The following is a 20,932-nucleotide window of genomic DNA, read 5'->3' on the forward strand; positions in this document are numbered from 1 at the left end:
TGTCCCAGCAGAGCAGAGTTTTCCCAGCTTTTGGAGCAGCTCCCTGGCTCCTCTGGGCTCTCTCCAGCAGCTCCACATCCTCCTTACACTGAGGGCTCCAGGGATAGGCACAGAGCTCCAGTGGGATTTCACGAGAGCAGAGAAGAGGGGAGCATCACCCTCCTTGTCCTACTGCTCACAGTCCTTCATGGTCTCGCCAGAGCAGATGAGATGCTTGAGCTGCCCACAGATTTGGCCAAGGGTCTAATGGGCAGGTGGTGTTATCGGGGTCAGGACACCCTGACTGCCAAGGATCTGGATATGGGATGATGACATGATGAGTCCAGGCTGGCTCATGGTACAAACAACATTGCTCCAGCCCTGGGATGAATAAATGCTCAGCTTCCCCAGGCTGAACCTCTGCATTCCACCCCCTGACTCTGCCCACAGGCAGGATGAGGTGTCATTTTTAGTGCTGTGTTAATCCTTTGGGGCCTCAGTGATGGACAAATGGAGTGCCCACAGCTCTGATTACATTACAAAAAGCTGCTCCAAGCATCTACACCAAGGCACATGGGCAGTGAGTCATGTGAAGCAAACATCAGGGCTTTGGAAATACGGCCGGAGCTGTTTTCCACCTGTAGGGAACCACTGCCTTTCCCCACCTTACATTATGCTCAGCTGGTACTTAAAGGTTCTGACACAGCTTTCAAAGGCCTTGTCGTGTCTGTTTGTTTAGGAAGTGATGGGTTCATGGAGGGGACAGGGGAAAGCACTGATGGCAAGGATTTTTGTGTGAATGAAACAAAAGATGTCCTGGGTGACATTGCCTGGAGCAGAACCACAGCAGTCTACAGCACACACATGCTTTCCCCTCTTTTGCTTTTATATTTTTATCTGAACTTTCTCCTTTCTCACTGAATGTTCCTGCTGCCTAATCACCCTACAACCTTCTCCCCTTTCCCTCACCCACCTGACCCCTACAACCTGACACCCACCTTGGCTCCATGGGTGCTGAGCCACATTTCTCATCCATCAGCCTTCCCTTGGCCCACTGACCCCCTTCCTGTCCAAGCCAGCAGAAGGCAGGGTTGGAAAGGGCTGTGATGGACAGCCCATCACAAATCCATGCCAATTCCCACGGAGCTCCATTGCCCCGTGCTGATTTCCTGCAAACGAGGAAGGGCAAAGGGAGAAGGCAGTGCCCACCTCCATCCCGCACCGATGCCAGCCAGAGCCCAGCAAAGCCTGAGGCAAAGCTCACAGAGCTCCCAGTCACCATGTTTTCCCTTCTAACAGGACAGAGTGAGGGAATGCCAGCCCTTCATCACATCAGAGAGGAGAAACAATTGCTGTCTCCAATTTCCAAGGTCCTTGAGGGCCAGAAGATGGACACCTGGTGTGCAACAGGGAGGTTATAACTGAATATCACCTTCAACTTCAGTCATTAAAGCCTAAAATTGCTGCTTTCTCCCCTATCTCACCAAACCCATTATCTGAATCAAGCAGCTTTGTTTGTGACAAAGTAGGGAAAACAGGAAAAGTGCCTTATCATCATCTCCCATCCTCTGTGGCACTGTCTGAGCACCTTCCTTGGAAAACATTCCTGAGTAATGGCCTGGAGCTCTCCAGTGCTGCTGTCTGAGGCAGGCAGCTCGCAGCCCTTACCACAGGGCTCTTGGAAAAGGATGTAGGGAAAGGGGAAATGTTATTGTTTCATTTCCCCTCAGCAATTAAGGAGCTGATGCAGCTCTCGCTGTAGCCAATTAGTCTTCACACCCACTAAAGGGCTTTGGATGGGTCCCAAAGTTAGTGTCCTCATTTTCTGTAATCCTGGAAGTGTTTATGCCTTCCCAGGCTCTGAGCAGGGGTGAGGCAGCTGATGGCATATCCAGCAAATTATAACCAGAACAGAGAGGGCAGAATGATTTATTTTCCATTTGGCAAGAGGGACAGAAAAGTATGGCAAGGCAGGCCGAGACAGATGAACAAACCCTGTCTGCAAGCCCTGTTTGCCACTGAGAGTATTTGCAGCATGTTTTTTTGGCAGGAGCCTACACTGAGATTTCTGCTTTGTAATAAAAAACAAAGACTGCTCCTGCCTCCTAAAAAACTGCTCCCATCCTTGGAGGGAGGACACATCAAAGAGAGAATATCCCAAATAGAAAGGCTGAAGAGTTTTGTTTTAGTCATGTGTGTATTTTAAGCTGGAAAACAGCTCTTCTTGTCCTGGGTCTATGATTTCCCACTTCCTTGATTTGTGGACATTGATCTCACCAGATTTGCAGGATAAACAGCATTGGACAGGCTGGGCTCTTCAGGGGAAATCCAGAGCAGTGCAGAAAAGCTGCTGATGGCTCAGGAAGTGGTCGCCTCCTTCTGCTTTAGAGCAGAGCTCCATGCCCTCTCTTTAAGGGGCAGGAGGGCAGGGATAGATGGGATATTGGGAAGGAATTCCTCCCTGGGAGGGTGGTGAGACCCTGAACAGGTTCCCAGAGAAGCTGTGAGTGCCTCATGCCTAGAAGTGTCCCCTTGGAGACACCTGGGATAGTTGAAGGTGTCCCTGCCACAGCAGGGGGTTGGCAGTGGATGAGTTTAAAGGCCCCTTCCAAGCCAAACTTTTAAGGTCACTTCTAACCTTCCAACCCCAAACATTCCATGATTCTATTACTTATGGAAGAGGGTATGATCTTTCTTCAATGTGCTGTCCTTGCTTCCATGAGGAATCAGTCGATCTAAAGGCTGTGAGTGTCTGGAGTCACCCAAGACATCACAACACTTCTGCCACAAACAGTTCTTGTCCCTCCAGATTTGGCCCCAGTGCAGCCTGAACAATTTAGCTCTGTTCAACAGCTGGAGCAGCTCAGCTGGCAGAAGGATTCTCCTGCTCTGGGGGGGTCAGGTGTTGGGGTGCTATTCCTGGCCGCTGCTCTGTGGTTGTGCAACCTCAGAACCTCTCAACATCAGTGAGGACAGTGCTTTCTGAACCACAGGCAACACAGTGCTCAGCTAATATTTGAACACGTGAGGGATTGCTTCAATCCTAGAGATATCAAATCCAGGGGAAGACCTTGTTCCACGCTGGGTTATTCCACGGCTTCCCCGCTCTGCCTCCCGCGCTGTCGCTGCTGCTCGCCAAGGTGTTCTGGATTTTGTGAGTGAAATCAGTACACAAACACAGCTCAGTGCTGCTCACACCAACTGATTCACCGTGTTCCATCAAGCAACATCTCCCATTTCAAACCTGATCCTGCAGCCAAGAGCTGTTTGCTGCAACAGCAGGAACAGCAGGAACTGACGTCAGTTATGGTACCCAGCAATGTCTTGGGCAATCCTTCTTGCAAGGGGAGATTTTGGCCAAACATTCTATGGAAATCATGTTTTTGTGATGACACTGCACACATCTGTGTGTTGGCTTGGATTTGCCATCCACAAAAAGCATGTCTAAAAGTCTAGAACATGTGATATTCCAAAAGTGTTGTGCTCCCACTGAGAGACAGGCTCAGCTGTTGTCAGACCTCAGAGAAAACCCACCCAGGCAAAATGTGAGATTCCTCTCTAGCTTCACTTCTCTCAAATTACACTTTTCTACCCCTAAAACAGATATTTGGCCATTCTCACCACTTTTTCCTTAAGTTCTCCTAACTCAGAAGGTGAAATTTGAAGTGTGGGAATTTGTTCTTAAAGGCAGCCACCATCTTGAGGCAAATTCAAGATGAAAACTTCCCAGAAGAGTTATTTTAAGGCCCTGCAAACAATTCTCTACAGTCAGATTCTGCCTGAAAATCTCCAATAGCAGCTGGGTAATAGCTGCACACTTATAAAGAAACCAAACCCACATTAATCTTGAGCTGAGCTGGATCGATAAGAACAATTTGTGAGCAAAGAACCAAGGGGAGGTATTTTAATTCAGGTTGAAATGCAAGTTATTATCAGCACAGTGTCCTTCCTTTTATTTTATGGGGCTTTACTCTGTGTTCCTGGTGAATTTAATACTGCTGACAGCTGCTGAGCTCCCAGCCCCACACAGAGTGCTGTCTTCCAGGAAGGGTGCAGCACTGCAGAGGAACAGCTTTGTCTGCTCCTTGGAAAAAAAAAAAAAAAGCCTTTTCAGTCCTGTTGTACCAGAAAAATGAGGGGATGATTTATTATTCTGAATGTGAAATACACTCGTTTCATTGTGAGGCAGCTCATGTGGGAAAAAAATAGGAAAAGTGGGAGTTTTTCCCAAGGGAAATGCTGGGAATATCAGCCACGGTTTGAAGTCACTGTTCATACTGGATTTTTAACAAAAAAACACCAACCCAACCTTGTGGAAGAAAGAACAGTTGGGAAAACCTGTGTTGCATTTTTTTTTTACTTAGTATTTAGTCTAGTGTATTTATTAAGTATTAGTATTTATTAGGTGCAGACAGGAGGATCTGAGCTGGAATCCAAACCCAGCCTGTGCTCTAACCTGCTTGGTAAATTTGGGAAATCACATCTCCTTTGCCTCATGCAAAACTAGGGCCGACAGGGACTGTGGGGGATTATTTACCCCATCCTTCTCCCTGAGATCAGAACAATTCTCCCTGAACTCTTCAGAGCAGATGTTTTACTAATTTCTCGTTAAATAAAAACATCCAAAGGTGATTATTCTATTCCTTTCCTAGGGAATTTCTTCTGGTGCTCAACAGTTCTTACCCTTATCCCAGTTCCTAATTTCTATGGCCTTTTCCAAGCTGTAAGCTCATTATTTCTCATCCTGGTCCCACAGCATGCAGGGAAGAGCTAATTCCCTCCCGCTCTGCAGAAACCTTTTGCATATTTGAAGACCGTGTAATGTCCCCTTTGGGTTAAGTCTCCTCTTCCTCAGCCTAAATGCTTTATAAAGTGTTCTAAGGCCAGGATAGAAACGCTCTGTGGCTCCATTTTTGAAGGGCTCTGTTCCAGCGCCGTCGCCGAGCCTGAAGCCAAAGCATTTTCCAAAGCAGCGTTTTCTCAGCAGGGCTGGGGAGCTGTGCTGAGGCAGAGCTGATCCCAAAGGCTGTGTCCATGCTGTCATTCCAACTGCTCCTAACACCTTCCCCAAATCCAGACTGGCCAACTGTCTGTGCTGTCGACACGCAGACACGGGCGAGGGCTGCGCCGAGGAGGGAAAGGTCAGGCGAGTCTCGGTGTGGATCTAAGTTTCCTTCTCACAGTCTCTGCAGATTATTTATGAGAGGAGCATGTGATAGCCCAGCCTGTCAGCAGATACTCTGATTGTGGCTCTCCCCAAGCACCATATGGATGCTTTCAGCCCGAGCTGCAGCCCTGCTAACAGTCGGCTTGTGGATGCAAAGCACACGGCACACAGAGCCTGGGATTGTCAGTCCTGACACCAGGATGCACCTGTACACCCCAAAAATAACATTATGTGGCTTCATCCTCCTGCCTTCAGCCCTCAGACACAATTCTGAGAGCATGGTGGAATTTCCTCAGCCTGGAAAGTGTTTTTATTTTTTTTTCAAAGGCAGGCATTTAAATAAAGAAGAGTCCTGTCGACACAGAAATTTGGGATGTTTTTTTTGGGATTGGTGTTTTAAGTTGCAGATGTATCAGTGTTCTGCTGGTCATGCATGTCTCACCTGCTATCCCTGGACAGTGATGTGATGGACAGAGCAAACACACACCTCAGGGCTGTATTTCCTTGTTAGTCACATCTTTAATGGCCTCGTAATGACAGGCTACTGGAACTGCATGACCTTGAATCACAAAATTAGGTCATGAACCCTCATTCCTTTGTGTGAGTGGAGATTCACTCCAACTTCAATGCATCACTCCACCCCAAAAATGCAAAAACACTGACAATCTCTAAGATGGTTAGAGAGCTGTCCTTCTCCATGTACCCCTAAGGACAATCCTGGTCATGGCTCCCTGTTCCTTGGATTGTTCAGCGAGATTGTGCCCTATTGATGCAAAATCATCCTTAAATTCAAACCACGGTGCCAGGAATGAATGTGAGAGAAAGAGAGAGAAAGAGAGATGCAGCTGAAAGGCTCCAGCCAACAGCTTGTGTCAGAAAGCTGCTAAGCAGGAAACAGTTGGGCAGTTTTACTCACAACGTGGTATCTGTGACTGAAGTTGTGATTTAATCAATTCCTCACAAACCGCATGAGACCGGGGGGTGCCTTCCAAGAGAATCGGAGCACCTGCTCCTGAAATTTTGTTCTTCCAGTGTAAACTCTGCCCATATCCATGCCAATGTGAAGGCGAACTGGTGACAGATCATTGAACTTCCACTTTTGCATGGAGAAAAGTGTTTATGTTGAAGGGGACATTGTGGGCTACTCCAAGGTGGCCATCCAGCGAGTTCATGGAATAATGGAATAATGGAATACCAGGTTGGAAGGGACCTTGAGGATCATCTGGCCCAACCTTTCTTGGCAAAAGCACCATCTAGACAAGATAGCTGAATATTGGAATGCCCAACGTTAGGGAATCCACCACTTTCCTGGGGACATTGCTCTTTTTTGTTGCTGAAGGGGAACATGGCCTGGCACTGATGTGGCCATGGCTGTGTCACTAAATGAGGAGCACGCCATGGCACTGAGGCGGCCATGGCTGTGTCACTGAATGAGGAACAGAGCCTGGCACTGAGTTGGCCATGGCCGTGTTTCACTGAGGAGAACATGGCCTGGCACCAAGGTGGCCACGGCTGTGTCACTGAGGAGAACACGGCCTGGCACTGAGGTGGCCATAGCTGTGTGTCACTGAATGAGGAACACTGCCTGGCACTGAAGCAGCCATGGCTGTGTCACTGAGGAGAACATGGCCTCATGGAGGAGAACACGGCCTGGCACCAAAGTGGTCATGGCTGTGTCACTGAATGAGGAACATGGCCTGGCACCGAGGCAGCCACGGCCATGTCACTGAATGAGGAACACAGCCTGGCACCGAGGCAGTCATGGCTCTGTGTCACTGAATGAGGAACACAGCCTGGCACCGAGGTGGCCATGGCTCTGTGTCACTGAGAACACTGCCGGGCACCGAGGTGGCCATGGCTGTGCGGCACTGAGGGAAACGGCCTGGCACCGAGGCGGCTATGGCTGTGTCACTAAACACAACACAGCCTGGCACCGAGGCGGCCATGGCCGTGTGTCGCAGAGCAGGAACACCGCCAGGGCACCGTGACATTCCCCCAGCACCATGGCTGTGTGTCACCGGGCGGCCATGCCGGCGGGGGCCCGTGCCACACTCAAGATGCCGGCGGGGCGAGGCGGGGCCCGGCTGACGCGCTGTCAGCTGACGGCCGAGCGGCCGCGGCGGCGCGGGGGGCGGGCGCCGGCACTCGGAGGTGTCCGCTGCCGCCGCGCAGAGCCGCCGCCGGGCCCGGGCCGAGCGAACGCCGCCATGCCCTCGGAGAAGAGCTTCAAGCAGCGCCGCACCTTCGGTGAGCGCCCCGGGGAGGGACGCGGCGGGTGCGGCCCAGCCGGAGCTGCCAGTGCCGTTGGGCTGCGGGGGGATCGCCGCGGCGGGGAGGGGAGGGGGCCGAGGGCGGTGGGAGCAGCGAGGGTCCGCGGGCGGCTCCTGCTGACAGCGGGGACCCGCGGGCGGAGCGGGCCCGGGGCTGCCCCGATGCCCCGGCCTGCTCCGGGCCGCGGCGGAGTCAAAGCCCGGCCCGTGCTCCGGGGTTGTTTACCCGGGTTGTTTGTTCGGGACGTGGGGGTTTTGTGGTGTGGCGAGATGTGCTGTGCCCGGCTGAGGAGATCTGTGCTCGGGGTGGGGAGATCTCTTAATGGCATCATCTGTTATCGACTGCAAAACTCCCAGGAGCCTGGAAAACATCCTCGGTGTGTGTGCCAGGAGCTGGGCCTGCCCTTCCCTCCGGTGTCTGCTCAGTGTCCGGCGGCCTCTGCGCCAGTGGCAGCGGCGTTAAAGCTCCGCTGGCAGCCGGTGCCTGGCGCGGCGAGGGCAATTCTCCACCGGGGCGTGTGGCTCCTGTCTCTGTTTGGCTCAGAAAACGAGCAGGGCATCGAAAAGAGCTGTGTAATGATGGCTGGGAAAATGAGATTAGTGCCTTTGGAGAAGGAGCAGGCTCGATAGAGCCGTGGCACGCTTGTGCGTGTGCGCTCAGGATGGATCCGGAGCAATCAAAGGGCTCGGGATCTGCCCATGTGTGTCAGGGAGGGAGGCTCAAGCGCTGCGAGGGTAACGCGAACTGGCAGCGTAACCTATTTCTGCATGAACTATAAAATCCCGTACGTGAGATGGAATTGGTGGAAGTAATTGATCCAGATTTTCCTTTCTTCCTGCCTTTGGGTTAGAGTCAAGCTGCTTAAGAGAGCTTTGTGATGTGCCCACCCTTGCCTTGGCTGTTGTGCTAAATGTGAGCAGTTCCCTGCAGGGAAGAGGGGAGGATGTGGGTCTGACAAAAGTCTGTGTTTATGCCGCCCCTTTTCTCAGAGCCTTCCAAAACTGTTGTTGACCCCCTCGGCTGTCAGCAGCCTCTGTTGCAGGTATTAAGTTCAGCTAGGATGGCAGCCAAGCAGTTGCCACTGCAACTACTGTCGTCAGAGAACAGTGTTTATCTGTGCCTGACTGGGGCCTGGTTTTGAACACACCACACACAATAATCTCCATGATTTGCCCGGTTTATGTTCCTTCTGCTCCGGGGAGTTCTGCTGAATAACATTGCTGTGAACAAACCTGTTCCAGCTGAAAAGTCAGTGTTCGCCAGGTGGATGGTTGGTCTCACTCTCTCCACGCACCTTTTGTGTTTTTGGTTAATCTTAAGAAGTGTTTTAACGAGGTGGAGCTCTGTGCCCTTGCAGCGCTCCTGCTGTGGGAATGTGGCTCGGGATGTGAGGTGGTTTCAGGTGAAGGCTTTGCATGCTCCTTGCCTGAGCTCTGCCTGATTCACCTGCAGCTCCCCACGGTGATTCAGGGAGCTGCATTCCTTGCCGGGCTCCCGAGCAGGATGTGCTCCATGGGCACAAACACGGGGATGTTATTGCTGAGTGTCCTGCCATTAGCATTCCAACAGGAGCTGGCCTGAGTGCTCCTCTCCCCGGGCAGGTGTGCCTTCAAGCCGTGATGCAACACTAAATCATCTCTCTCGGAGCTGTTTGGAACCTGAAAACAGCCTGGAAAGCCCCGTCCTGCTGCAGAACAGAGGCTTAAAATTGAGTTCACTGAATGTGAAAGTAGGCAGGGGACAGACAAACGGGGCAGCCCCTGAAAGCAGCTGGGCTGTTTACTCTGCCTCGTGTACTTTAGCCAGGTTCATGATATCTGTTCTATTAATATTCCTGTCTGAGGACAGCTGAACTTTATCCCGAAAACTGGCACAGAGAGGGGCAAAATGTGTAGGTCCAGCAGCTCCTGCAACAATGGGTGAGGCCGAGTCAAAATAAAACCTGGAATTTGGTAACAGGAGAGCTCACAAGGAAAGCTGATGCTGCCAGGCTTGGGCCAGTCCCGGGGCTCAAATAATTGTTGACCATTTCCTCTTCTGGGACCCGACAGAAATAGCACGGGGTATTTAGTTGTTCATTTGGGTGGTGTAATTTGAGGCCTTAGCTGTGTGAGGTGAAATGTGTGCTTCAGTGGGCAGCAAGTGAGGGGTGTGGGGAGGAAAGGATCTCCTTTAACACTTTCTAGGAGTGCCAGGCAGGTGCACACAGCGCTTGTCACCTTGGCTTAAGGAGCAGGGGATCAGCTGTCACAGGAGAGGTTGTACTCCTGATAATGCTGGCCCATTTGGAAATTGCTTTGCCTGAATTTCCTCTTCTGGCTTTTCCTGACACATGGTCCCTCTGTTCACTGGTGGAGAAATAAGGAAATAACAGCATTAACTGTGAATGTTTAAACAGATTTTTTTTAATCCCTTGCAGAACAAAGAGTGGAAGATGTACGACTGATTCGGGATCAGCATCCCACTAAAATACCAGTAAGTCCAGTTCTTTTAATTTTTTTACTTCAGTTTCCAGCCTGATGGTCTTTTTTGCAGTTAGAAAGCTGTGAAAGAGCTGTCCTGAGGAGACCACATGAGAACCTGGCAGCTGAGGGTGGCTCAGCCTGGATTTCAGGAGCATTCTCAAGCAGCAATTCTCACGGTTGGTGTGGTGCAGCAAGGTGCTCTCAGGGGCTGCAGGAAGTGGCATTTCCGGAGTTCTGCACTTGTGTTTTGTAACTTGGAACAAAACCACACCCCAGCTGAGCTCTGAGGTCCTCCTGAGCACTCAGCTCCTCTCTCTGTGGTTTTCTTCTCTGAATTAAGAGTCTTCAGAGGCTCAGCAAGAAGAGTGGACAGGAGTGCAGAGGCAGAGATGGATTTGTTTATCAGAAAAAATCCTTTTCTCCTGGGATGGGCCAGTGCTTAGGTCTCCAGGAATGCTGCTGGGCTGTCCAGCTCACATTGGATGTCACTCCTCAGCTGCTCAGCTCCAAATGCTGCCCAAGTTTGTATTTTATTTTATTCACTGCATCCTCAAAGTTAAAATGCAGAGAATATCCTTCAAGCAAAAGGCATGGATTGTGTCCTGTCACTGATGAGTTTTTCAGCAGAGGGAACTGAATGGGACCCTCAGCCTTGGGCTCTGTGTTGGGATTTGGTGACCCCAGTGTGTGGAAAATTCTGCTGTGAACCAACTGCTGCAAACTGTCCCCACTCCCCGAGCAAGCTCACTGACAGAAGCTGCTGTAGAAACAGAAACTGAAAGGTTTTCAGCTTTTCTTGGGCTTTAAACTCCTTCCTTCACTTTGGAGCTGCCACTGCTGCTTCCCTGTGCAGCTGGGCACTGGAACAAGGAATACTTCACAGCAGAGATTTTCTGACTTTTTTGGAATGTTTCATTTTCCCAAAAGGTGCTTTCCTTGCAAATCTGTTTCCTGACAAATATTGCTTTTTCCCTCACCTTTCAGAGACCACTTAGCCATAGTCCCCAAGCTCTGTGACCACAGATTGAAAGTCAGGGATTTATGGCAAAACCCTCACTTTAAATCAGCCATGGCCAGGTTCCAACCAAAAATTCAGAGGTACCTAAGGAACTTGCTGGAGATGTGGTGATGCAAACTCCCAGCTCTCCCTCCCTGGAGTCTTGCTGGGCCAGTCACTGCCTCGTTATTGTCATTTGCAGTTCTGCATGAGATAAGGTGGCAATGTCACACCAGATAATAAATCCCTCCTGTGCTGTCAACATCCTCCATTCTGCTGTTAGAAACATCTACTGCTTAAAAATAGTGGGGCTTTGTTACCCAGAATGAGCCAGCATTTATTTAGAGTGATGTAAGGCTCTTTCTCTGGTAGAATTCAATCAGCATCTCTTCACCTGTGCAGCTTTTTAGGATCAACAGAGCCAGACCCTGTGAGCATGGAGAGGATCCAAGGCACTGGTGTCACGTAGCTCCTGGTGACTGGAAATCAACAAACCCCACATGGCCCTGGAAACAGGAGCACACGAGTTCTGAGATCACTTCTCTAAAGCAGGAACTACCCTCAGTTGCTGGGCAGGGTGTTCCTTAAATTGGGAAATCTGCAGTTTCTCTGTGAATTAAGTGGTTATTGCACAGCAGTCCTGGCAGAGTTACTGGTTCCTGAGCATGCTTGAGGAAATTTTCTCCTGTATTTGGAAATTGGAGGGTTTATACTCTTCCAAAGTAGCTTTTTCTCATGTATTAGAAGGAACCATGGGAGGTGAATGGAACAGCAGAGTCATCTGGAGTGGTGGATCTTGGAGAGATGGCCTGAAACTGGAGAAATTCCAGAGACAACTGCTTGATCTGGCAGACTTGTACAGCAGCACAAAGCCCTGGGCAGCCTCTCAGTGTGTTAGAGGGGAGTGGGCTTGGTCTTTCCTTGGATTTTCTTGTTGCTGTGTTAAATGACTGCAGCAAAGGAACTTTCTTAAAATTGCACTGAAGCTGTGGATGTGTGCTGTAAAATCCCTGTGTGTTACCCCTCTGTGCAGTGGCTCTAGCAAACAGAACAGAGGAGCACGTGAAGGTAATTAATTCTCATGGAAATACAGAGTTGTTTGGGTTGGAAAAGACCTTTAGGATAACTGTGCCCAACCATGGATTGCTGCTTCTCAGACTGGAGATGCTGCATTCACAGATGAAGGGAAATGGAGCTGGGAGGGGGAGATGGGGGCACCAGACACTGTTCCTGCCTTTCACATCTTCTGCTCTTTGTGTTTCTTCTCAGGTGATCATTGAAAGGTACAAGGGGGAGAAGCAGCTTCCAGTTTTGGATAAGACCAAGTTCCTGGTGCCAGATCATGTCAACATGAGCGAGCTAATCAAAATTATCAGGTAGTATTGCTGGGATTCCAGTGTGAACTGACCAACCTTGGACTGTGATGCTCTGTTAATTCCCCCCTGATGCACTTGGGAGGTCTAAATGGAAAATCCATCTAATGAGCACTAGGACAAATCAGGAGAAGGTGCTTTTCCTTTTGCTTTGCTGGAAAAACCCCACTCTGAAGAGAGCTGGGCTGGTAGTCTGCCTCCAGGAGAAATCACATTCCCAGAGCTGTAGGAGGAGTGTGGGGCTGTGAATCCCTGGCTGCCGTGGGTCCTTCTGCCTTGGCTATTTTGGGATTCCTCCTCTCTTCTGCCATGGAGTCCCCCTCGGGAGTGGCTGCCTCTTGCCACCCACTGGGAAGGGGAGTTTGGGCTCAGAGCCAGAGCTGGGATGTCCTGGCATCCTTTGGGAATTGAGGTTTCCCTCAGTGACAGCACTGAGGCCTGGGAAACCCCAGCTCAGGCCAGAGTGTTTCTGCCCTGGCTGCTTGCTCAGCTTACAGGAAAGGCAGAGGGGAACAGCCCCGAGTGGAAGTTGTGTGGTCAGAAATTCTGCTAGAAGTGCATCTCTGCTGGCTCAAGAAGGGTTCTCCAGAAGTGAGCAGAAAACCAGAGCTTGTTTTGTGCTGGTCAGGCTGCAGCAGGAGCTGGTTTGTGGAGGCCACGGGCTGTGGAGTTGTCCAGGGTGTCCAAACAAAAACTGTCACAGGCAAATCCCAGCTCCTGCAGGAGGCAGAAAGGCAGAGAGGGCTCTGGAGACAGGAACCAGGTTGCTCAAGTCTTGCAGAGTTTCTCAGGAACATGAAACCCCCTGGGCAAAGAGGTTAACTGCAGGCTGAAGGATTTTCTCACCTTTTTTCTCTGGCTTTACTGTTAATAAATAATTTGGTACGGGCCAGACTTGGGCCTCAGCCAGCTCCAGTGATGCACAGCAAAGCCCATCTTTCCCAAACCTTGGAGAGCTGCTGCCTTCCCTCAGCCTGCTGTCTCTGGAGTGATTAGTGTGGCTTTGGGAGGGTCCCTGTCCAGGGAGCTAAATAAATCCTTGTTTCCAGCTGCTGCTGCCCCTCAGCAGCGAGTAGAAGCAGCAGGAAACTCTTCTGATCTATTCTTTCCTTGCTTTGGTGGCAGCTGCACACTCCTGAGCTGCTGTTCTCACTTGGTTTATCCAGTGGGAAGAGCTGCTCTCTGCAGACCTGCTCTGCAGGAGGCAGTTTAGCAGGAACACCCATTTCCCCGAGCTGGAATGATCCAAGGGAAATCAGAAATCAGCTGTTTCCTGTGCCAGGCACTTTGTGCAGCCTGTGGCTCCCTGCCCTTCCCACCGTGCTTCTCTTGGGAAGGGAGGAGGAGGAGAGGGAGCAAGATGCTCCAAGGTTAAACCCAGGACATTACAGAGCTGGTGACAAAGTGAGTTTAAAACTTGCCCAGGTTTTGCAAGGAAGCTCTGCCTTTCTTTCCCAATCTTCCCAAGGATCTCTGGGTTTTCATTCCAGTGAGCTGCCAGCCAAAGGTCCCTGGTTATGCCAGGGGTGCTTCTTCCCAGTCCCTCCAGTTCAGTGCCCTTCTGGAGTGCAGCCTTGCCCCTGAGTGAGGGCTCTGCCAGGGGATGCACCTGCCTGGATTTAGCAATTCAGCCCAGTTTTGAGGGACAGGGCTGGGTGGGGACATGCAGGGAAAGGTGCCCATGACAGAGGTTGGAATGAGATGAGCTTTATTGAAATCCTTCCACCCCAAACCATTCCCTGACTCTCTGCTCTGACCTTGCTGCTGAGGACTGTCCATTGCCTGTGACAGTGTTTACAGGGGTCTGAGGATGAGGGAAGAGATGAGGATCTGACTCCATGTTTCAGAAGGCTTGATTTATTATTTTATGATATATTATATTAAAACTGTACTAAAAGAATAGAAGAAAGGGCTTAATCAGAAGGCTGGCTAAGAATAGCATAGGAAAGAATGATAACAAAGGCTTGTGGCTCGGACTCTCTGTCCAAGCCAGCTGACTGTGATTGGCCATTAATTAGAAACAACCAACATGAGCCAATCAAAGATCCACCTGTTGCATTCCATTGTTTACATTTTGTTCCTGAGGCCTCCAGCTTCTCAGGAGGAAAAATCCTAAGGAAAGGATTTTTCATGAAAGATGTCTGTGACAGTTGCCATCTGTCCTTTGTCCCCCTTTCCCCTGACCCCTCCCCAGGCGGCGCCTGCAGCTGAACTCCAACCAGGCCTTCTTCCTGCTGGTGAACGGGCACAGCATGGTGAGCGTGTCCACGCCCATCTCCGAGGTGTACGAGAGCGAGAAGGATGAGGATGGATTCCTCTACATGGTCTACGCCTCCCAGGAGACCTTTGGAGCGCCGGCCTCCGCCTAGGACACGCCGCTGGGCCTGGCCCAGGATTTGGGTTGAGCCTTGGCCATCACCCCCACTCTTCCCCACACACCCCCCAGGGAAAGAACCGGATGTCACCTACGCTCTCAGTCCTTAGCATAGTCTTGCTTTAGCAGGTGTCTCATCTCACCTTGCCTTGTTTGTGACTATTAAACAGTACAGACGAGCACCTCCAGCTTTGAAACCTGCCCTAATATTATTCCACACAGGCACATTTACAGGTCTGGACCTGATGAAAGGAGCCCACTTGTGCATGTGACACTTGCAGAGAAAGGGACACTCGATTTACTTTTAATGAGCAAACAGGCACCAGGGAGGAACTAAAGTGTTTCCCGTGAGTTTGCTGGAAATTCTCCCTACAATTCCTTAAATTTTTTGGTTTTAAATGGGAAGGTTTCTCATGAGAGCAAATGCATTTTAATGGTCCAAAGGGGAGCTTTTTCTTCTGCAGCTCCATCAGACTCGTGTCAGTGCTGCAGGGAGTTAAGGCAAGTGCTCGGGGTGAGCTGGGGAAGGACAACTCTTTGTGTCTCCGGTTTTTGGGCGCCGCACGCTCAGGGGCGGCGCCGCTTTCTGGAATACTCATACCAAACACCACAGCTTTATCGTAGATTTAGGAAGTGTCTAACTGTAAAATGCACACCCAGACAGGTAACACTGAAATAAACTCCAGTCTGTTACGAATTCCCAATCCCTGTGTGTTCATCTGAGCTGGCTTCCAGTGATCCATAGGATCCTGCCCCTGGCCCGGAGGTCGGCAGTCGGGAGGAGCAGCTCAGGGCCGGGAGCGGCTGCCCAGAGCTGCCGAACAAACGATTTGTGGCACGGCTGGAGGCTCCTGTGTCCCGGGCAGGGAGCAGGCTGTGCAGAGGGGAGCTCTCCCGTGGGATAACCTGTGTTTCTCTAGTGCTGTCAGCGAGGCGTGGCGGGATCCCCGCGGTGTCCGTGTGTCCCCGGTGTCACCGGCTCTGGCGGGGACAGAAGCAATACTACAGCGCCTGGCACTGCGCGGGGTGCACGCGTTGTACCTCCTCCACCTCGTACCTCCTCCACTCTTTGCATGCATCTCCTTTTCCCGGGGCCCCCTGCCCGTTTTTTATTGTCCTTTGTGTTTTTACTCCGACGTGAACTTTTCGATGCAGCTTGTTCTCTGTTTAGTTCTGTTCGTGTAAGAACTCGTTTAACTCATAACTGACAACTGTACTTGTAATTACGACGTGATCGACTGATACAAATGTTGCTTTTTTAAAATTAATACAGTGCTGATATGGATGGATTACATCCCAACTTAATTCCGGCTCATGTGGTTATTCCTAGGCGTTTTCACAGCAAAATAATTAAAGGAATTAAAAATAATTCTCTGCTACTGCCAAGCTGGAGAAGCCCCCACACAGCTGAATCCCTTTAAAAGGAAAGCCAATAGCAAGGGATTCTGTTTAACTCTTTATTTTCCATACATTAAATTTACTCAGATAAAAACATTCTAAAAATGTACAATTTAACTTTTAACAAAGTATAATAAAACATAAAAATCCCAATACCAGAATACTTGACATTTACAATTCAAAATCAAATTAGCTGAATATTAAATATTTACAAAACTATTTAAAATATTTATAAAGTTACATGCAGAATTTGTAATACTAGAAGTGATCGAAGTAAAAGAAATGGCTCAAATGGAGCAGGAATTTCCTTCATTCCTAATGGAAAGTTATGTCCAAGAGAAGCTGTTAATCTGCACTTGAAAACACACGGGATTTGCTTTCTGCTTCAGTACCAACACAGTTCTTGTGTACATCAGGAAAATTTCAGGGAACAAATGGGTAATTCCAAGGGTTTATTACAAGAGCTGTGGGCCTCAACCAGCCAAAGTGATTCCTACTCTCACAAACTCCAATATGTGGATTTTTGTCCAGATTTGCCCATATTTATCCCATTTCCAGGTGTTCCAGACTAGCCCCAGTCCAGGCTCCCAGGGTCCCTCTGGCACAGCTCTGCTCCCCTGCAGGACTTTGGGAGGAGCTTTGCTATGCCTGGTGCCCCAGCCTGGCTCATCCCAGGATTTCTCTGGGATTTGGGGACATGGCCGTGGCCTGGTGCTGGACTCTTCCTTTGGGAAGTCTGGTGCTTAATTTGCCAAGATTTAATGAAGATTTAATGAAAATTTTTCACAACAAACTGAGTGTGACAGAGCTGGTTTGGATAAAAACCAGTTCTGATAAACTTTAGTATTGGTTCAAATGTGGTTTTCAATAAAAGTCAGGTGGAACCCTCTGATCAGTATCTCAGTTCCCTCTCCTCCCTCTCTGCACTCCCTGTTAGGGTCGAGCCCAGAATATTTATTAATGCTTAATTTGCAGGGTGAGGAGGAGTTCACTGGAAATTCCATCCTATTTCGAGTCTTTCCATCATCAAATGGAAAATGCAGCTGGAACTGCCCCACCCACTGCTCCCTCCCCTGGGAAAGGCTCCTCACTGATTCTCCTGCCCCTGCAGGGAGATCACTGGGGATTCCCTTCCCTCTTACACTGAAAAATCATTCCCATTCCACAGTGAAATCCATCTGGAGAACTAATTCTTTTTATACTTGCAGGACAAAGATAGGGCTAAATAACATTCTTTGAAATCTCCATCTTTCAATGTACAAAAATAGGGTTTAAGAACTGGTTCCTTCAGGCAGGGCAGCTGGAACTCTACTATTCCCACCCAAGCTGCCTTGCTTTTTAGGGGTAAAAAGATGGATTTGTGCCTTTGAAGAAGAGATTAAGGATAATTTTATGGAATTAAGGTGCTCTGTTCGGACTTACCAACTTTGGTTGTTGTGGGTTCAGAGTGGAGGGTGTTCACTGGCAGGTCTGAAGCCCCAGCTGGGATTTGGGGAAGGCTCTGAGGTTGCTGCTGGCTCACCAGATTTTCCTCTCAGGACACTCGTGTTGCTTCCAGGTCCTTCTGGATTGGATCCTACTCCAAACCCAGACCCAACCGTTCCAAAGCGCCACCCAAACGCAGCCACGAGCCACTTGAAGAAACATCAGCCAGAACTTGACACAAGGGAAACAATCCCAAAGAAAGGAATGAAACAGTTTGCTGGAAACATCAGCCTGAACTCTACACACAGGAAAGGATCCTAAAGAAAGCTCTGGAGAAAGGAATGAAACAATTTGCTGGACAGACATTCAGTTTTACAGTCCTTTTGATATGATTTTTTTTCTGTGAGGAAGATCAGACACAACTGTGCCCAGCCCTGGGCAGTAAAACAAAACACAACTGGTACAGAAATGACTTTTTTTTTTTGCTGCTGCTGCTGTTTTTTGCTGTTTCAAGAGGGTTTTTTGAACACTCACATGTGTGTTGAAATACAGTTTCTTTAAATACAATTTTAAAATACTGTTTAAAAAAAGTGAAAAAAATAATAACAACAACAATAATAATAATAACACTAAGTTTGGCTTTCAGCACATGTTCCAGGCCACTGGAGAGACCCTCAAAGCTGCAAATAGTAAACATGGAACTGCACGTTTTCCTTGGGCATGATGCAGTGGGACAGACTGTTCCTACCATTGTCTTGAGCTCATTAAGGCAAAGTAAATTGCATTGTCAGTTTTCATCCCTTTAGTGTTGTAGGTCTGAAGGTTGTTCATGGGAACACAGGGAACGTCCTCAAATGCAGGCAGAGCCAACAGGGAGCTGGGCTGGGGATACACAAATCAGGGGGTTCTTATTGCATAGCAATAAAAGTATCTTTTGTTTGTTTGTTTGTTTGTTTGTTTGTTCTGCAAATTGAGGTTCTGGATCCCTCCCTGGCCCAGCTGGGTTCTGCCCACCCACATTCCCGAGGCTCTCCTGATGCTCGTGATCCCACCAGGCTGAGGCTGCCCTGGGAGAGGCAGGGACACAGGGATGGCCCAGAATGTCCCTTTCCTATGAGCAGGGCCCAGGCAGGGCTGAGCTCCCCCCTGACACAGCCCCAGCTCCTGGGGCAGCTCCACACCCTCCTGCTGCCAGAGGACTTCCCAAGCCAATCCTATGGATTCATCCTGCCGTGAGGAATTCCTCCGAGTGTAAACAAGGCTTCAGACTTTAAAGGTGTCTCCCAAATTACAGGATGCAAATTTCTCTCTGTCAGACACTTTTACAGAGGAGGCCTCACCCATTTAATGCTGTCATATTCCCAGGGGGGGAGAGCCATGAGGATTAGGATCTTCTTTCAACCAGACAGGACCAAAGTGTTTCAAATTAGCAGTTCGAGATGGGTTTGGCTTCCTCTCGAGTCCTAATTTAGATTTGTCACCCACAAATGATGGACTAAGTAGTTAACACCAAAGCTACTCATCTACAACCTACTGCAACGAAGGAGGCCGACAAGAAATCCTTCCAAGTCTTGATAATAATGAAGTTTTTACTACCTTTTACATGTTTGACTCCCACCACTCCTGAATCCTGGGGTAGGAGCCAAAGGGTATTTTATATAAAGTAAAGCAAAAGCTTATCAACTCTGCTGCCAGAGTTCTTAGTTTGATTTTTTTTTTTTAGGATGGTTTAAAATTCATTTACAAAAGCAGAATAATAAGGTTTCTGTGAAAGAGACCTATATACAGTAACAGGACGTAAAGGTTTTGTGTATTACAGGAAAATATCCTTGAAGCTTTTATGACTCTGGAGTCTCTGGGACTTGGACCCTTGGAAACTAAGTTTATTCCAGTGCTGGGAAGCCAGCACTAGCTAGTAATAGGTGAGACAATGAAGCACGAGTTTGTTTCCAGAAGGAACCGAAACTGCCGTGTGTGTTCTTTTGGAAGGGAAAAAAAGAGATTTTTTAGGATTTTTATTGTGGAATTAAGTCCCGTAAGCCTGCTGGTGCCAATTTGTAAAGGTTGGAACTTCTTTGCCTCTTGCACTGGTCTCAGAGTGACACTGTCTGCTAAAAGTGCAGAAAGCTTGAAGAGTTTTACATTCTTCTGTAGTGCAATCCTTAAAAATCCCAGAGATTAGTGCCTGATCACTTTTGAAAAAAAGTAGACATTTTACCTAGCCCAGGGGTGCCAAAGTCCTTCTGGCCACTCCTACCTTCCACCTCAGAACACAGCTGCCCTGGAGTCAGGCCTTTCACCTTGGAAAAGTCCATTTGTGGCAACGTTCTCCAGCCAAAAAAGTACAGGGGATGTTGTACTTCCAGCAGGAACTGCAGCTGGCCAGCTCCACCATCCATCCATCCATCCATCTGTCCATCCATCGCTCCGAGGACACCGAGTCAGGAGTTCCAACAACAAAGCTTGAATTTGGCAATCAAAACTGGGTTGGCTGCACCCCTACGCTAGATTTTCTACCTAGTCTAATAAAGTAAAGCACCTTTGGATTAAAAAATACATTAAGCTTAACAGCAACTGGACGTCTCAGTTCTGCAGTTCGATCTCCGTCGCTCTCCATGGCTTTACAGCATCGTGGTGCCAGCTGGGGAAGCTCAGTCTGTGGAGTCCAGGCTTTCCGAGGGAGGGGCGTACTTCAGCCTGAACGTACCTGGGACAGGGACAGGGACACAGGGTTACACAGCAGTCCCTCCCATGGCCTCCCAAACCAACCTGCTGCCTCCTCCCACGGCCTCCCAAACCAACCTGCTGCCTCCTCCCACGGCCTCCCAAACCAACCTGCTGCCTCCTCCTATGGCCTCTCAAACCAACCTGCTGCCTCCTCCCACGGCCTCCCAAACCAACCTGCTGCCTCCTCCCACGGCCTCCCAAACCAACCTGCTGCCTCCTCCCACGGCCTCCCAAACCAACCTGCTGCCTCCTCCCATGGCCTCCCAAACCAACCTCCTAGCTGTGCAATGAATCGCTGGAGCTTGAGTGTGCAATTTTAGGGCTGGCACAATTTTGTTTTATGGAATCACAGGATCCCACAATGGTTTGGGTGGGAAAGGACCTTAAAGCCCGTCCAGTTCTAACCCTGACACCTTCCACTAGCACAGGGAGTTCCCCCAATGTCCAACCTGGCTTTGGACACTTCCAGGGAACCAGGAGCAGCCACAGCTTCCCTGGGCACCTGTGCCAGGGCTGCCTACCCTCACAGGAGGGTTTGAACAGCAATTCTTCATTTAGGTTATTGTGTTGGGAGGAAGGGAAGAGGATCAGAGATTTCAGTTTCTAAAATTCCAGGGGAACTTGCAATAATGACCAAAGCTGATCTGGCTGACAATGCAGAGGCAGCAACAGCAGTTCTGCTGCAACCTGTCCACAGCAGCTCCCTCCCTTCCGTGAGGTTTCTTCCCTCCCTAAAAAACAGTGCCAACCCCACAG

The 20,932-nt window shown here is 49.5% G+C and overlaps 2 protein-coding genes across 2 annotated transcripts in view; one reads left to right on the plus strand and one right to left on the minus strand.

The window, feature by feature from the left end:
• Nucleotides 1-7,273: 7,273 nt before the first annotated feature.
• MAP1LC3B (microtubule associated protein 1 light chain 3 beta) lies at nucleotides 7,274-15,931 on the plus strand. Its single transcript, XM_063168167.1, has 4 exons — nucleotides 7,274-7,393; nucleotides 9,837-9,892; nucleotides 12,149-12,255; nucleotides 14,447-15,931. Exons 1-4 carry the CDS (start codon nucleotides 7,354-7,356, stop codon nucleotides 14,619-14,621), a joined length of 378 nt encoding a protein of 125 aa, XP_063024237.1. The 5' UTR covers nucleotides 7,274-7,353; the 3' UTR covers nucleotides 14,622-15,931.
• Nucleotides 15,932-16,069: 138 nt separating this feature from the next.
• The window catches only part of ZCCHC14 (zinc finger CCHC-type containing 14), a 50,474-nt gene continuing 45,611 nt past the window's right edge, over nucleotides 16,070-20,932 (minus strand). Inside the window, exon 13 of the mRNA XM_063168166.1 lies at nucleotides 16,070-20,156. Coding sequence (XP_063024236.1) covers nucleotides 20,101-20,156 — 56 coding nt within the window. The 3' untranslated portion in view covers nucleotides 16,070-20,100. The remainder of the gene's footprint in view (nucleotides 20,157-20,932) is intronic.

The sequence above is a fragment of the Melospiza melodia genome, chromosome 13 (genome assembly GCF_035770615.1).
Source record: "Melospiza melodia melodia isolate bMelMel2 chromosome 13, bMelMel2.pri, whole genome shotgun sequence".
Lineage (NCBI taxonomy): Eukaryota > Metazoa > Chordata > Aves > Passeriformes > Passerellidae > Melospiza > Melospiza melodia.

Excerpts from the sequence above, each read along its gene's own strand:
- MAP1LC3B (XM_063168167.1), top strand. The coding sequence starts at position 7,354 with ATGCCCTCGGAGAAGAGCTTCAAGCAGCGCCGCACCTTCG. Across the intron at positions 7,394-9,836 it reads CAAGCAGCGCCGCACCTTCG|AACAAAGAGTGGAAGATGTA; the intron begins GTGAGCGCCCCG and ends AATCCCTTGCAG. Across the intron at positions 12,256-14,446 it reads GAGCTAATCAAAATTATCAG|GCGGCGCCTGCAGCTGAACT; the intron begins GTAGTATTGCTG and ends ACCCCTCCCCAG.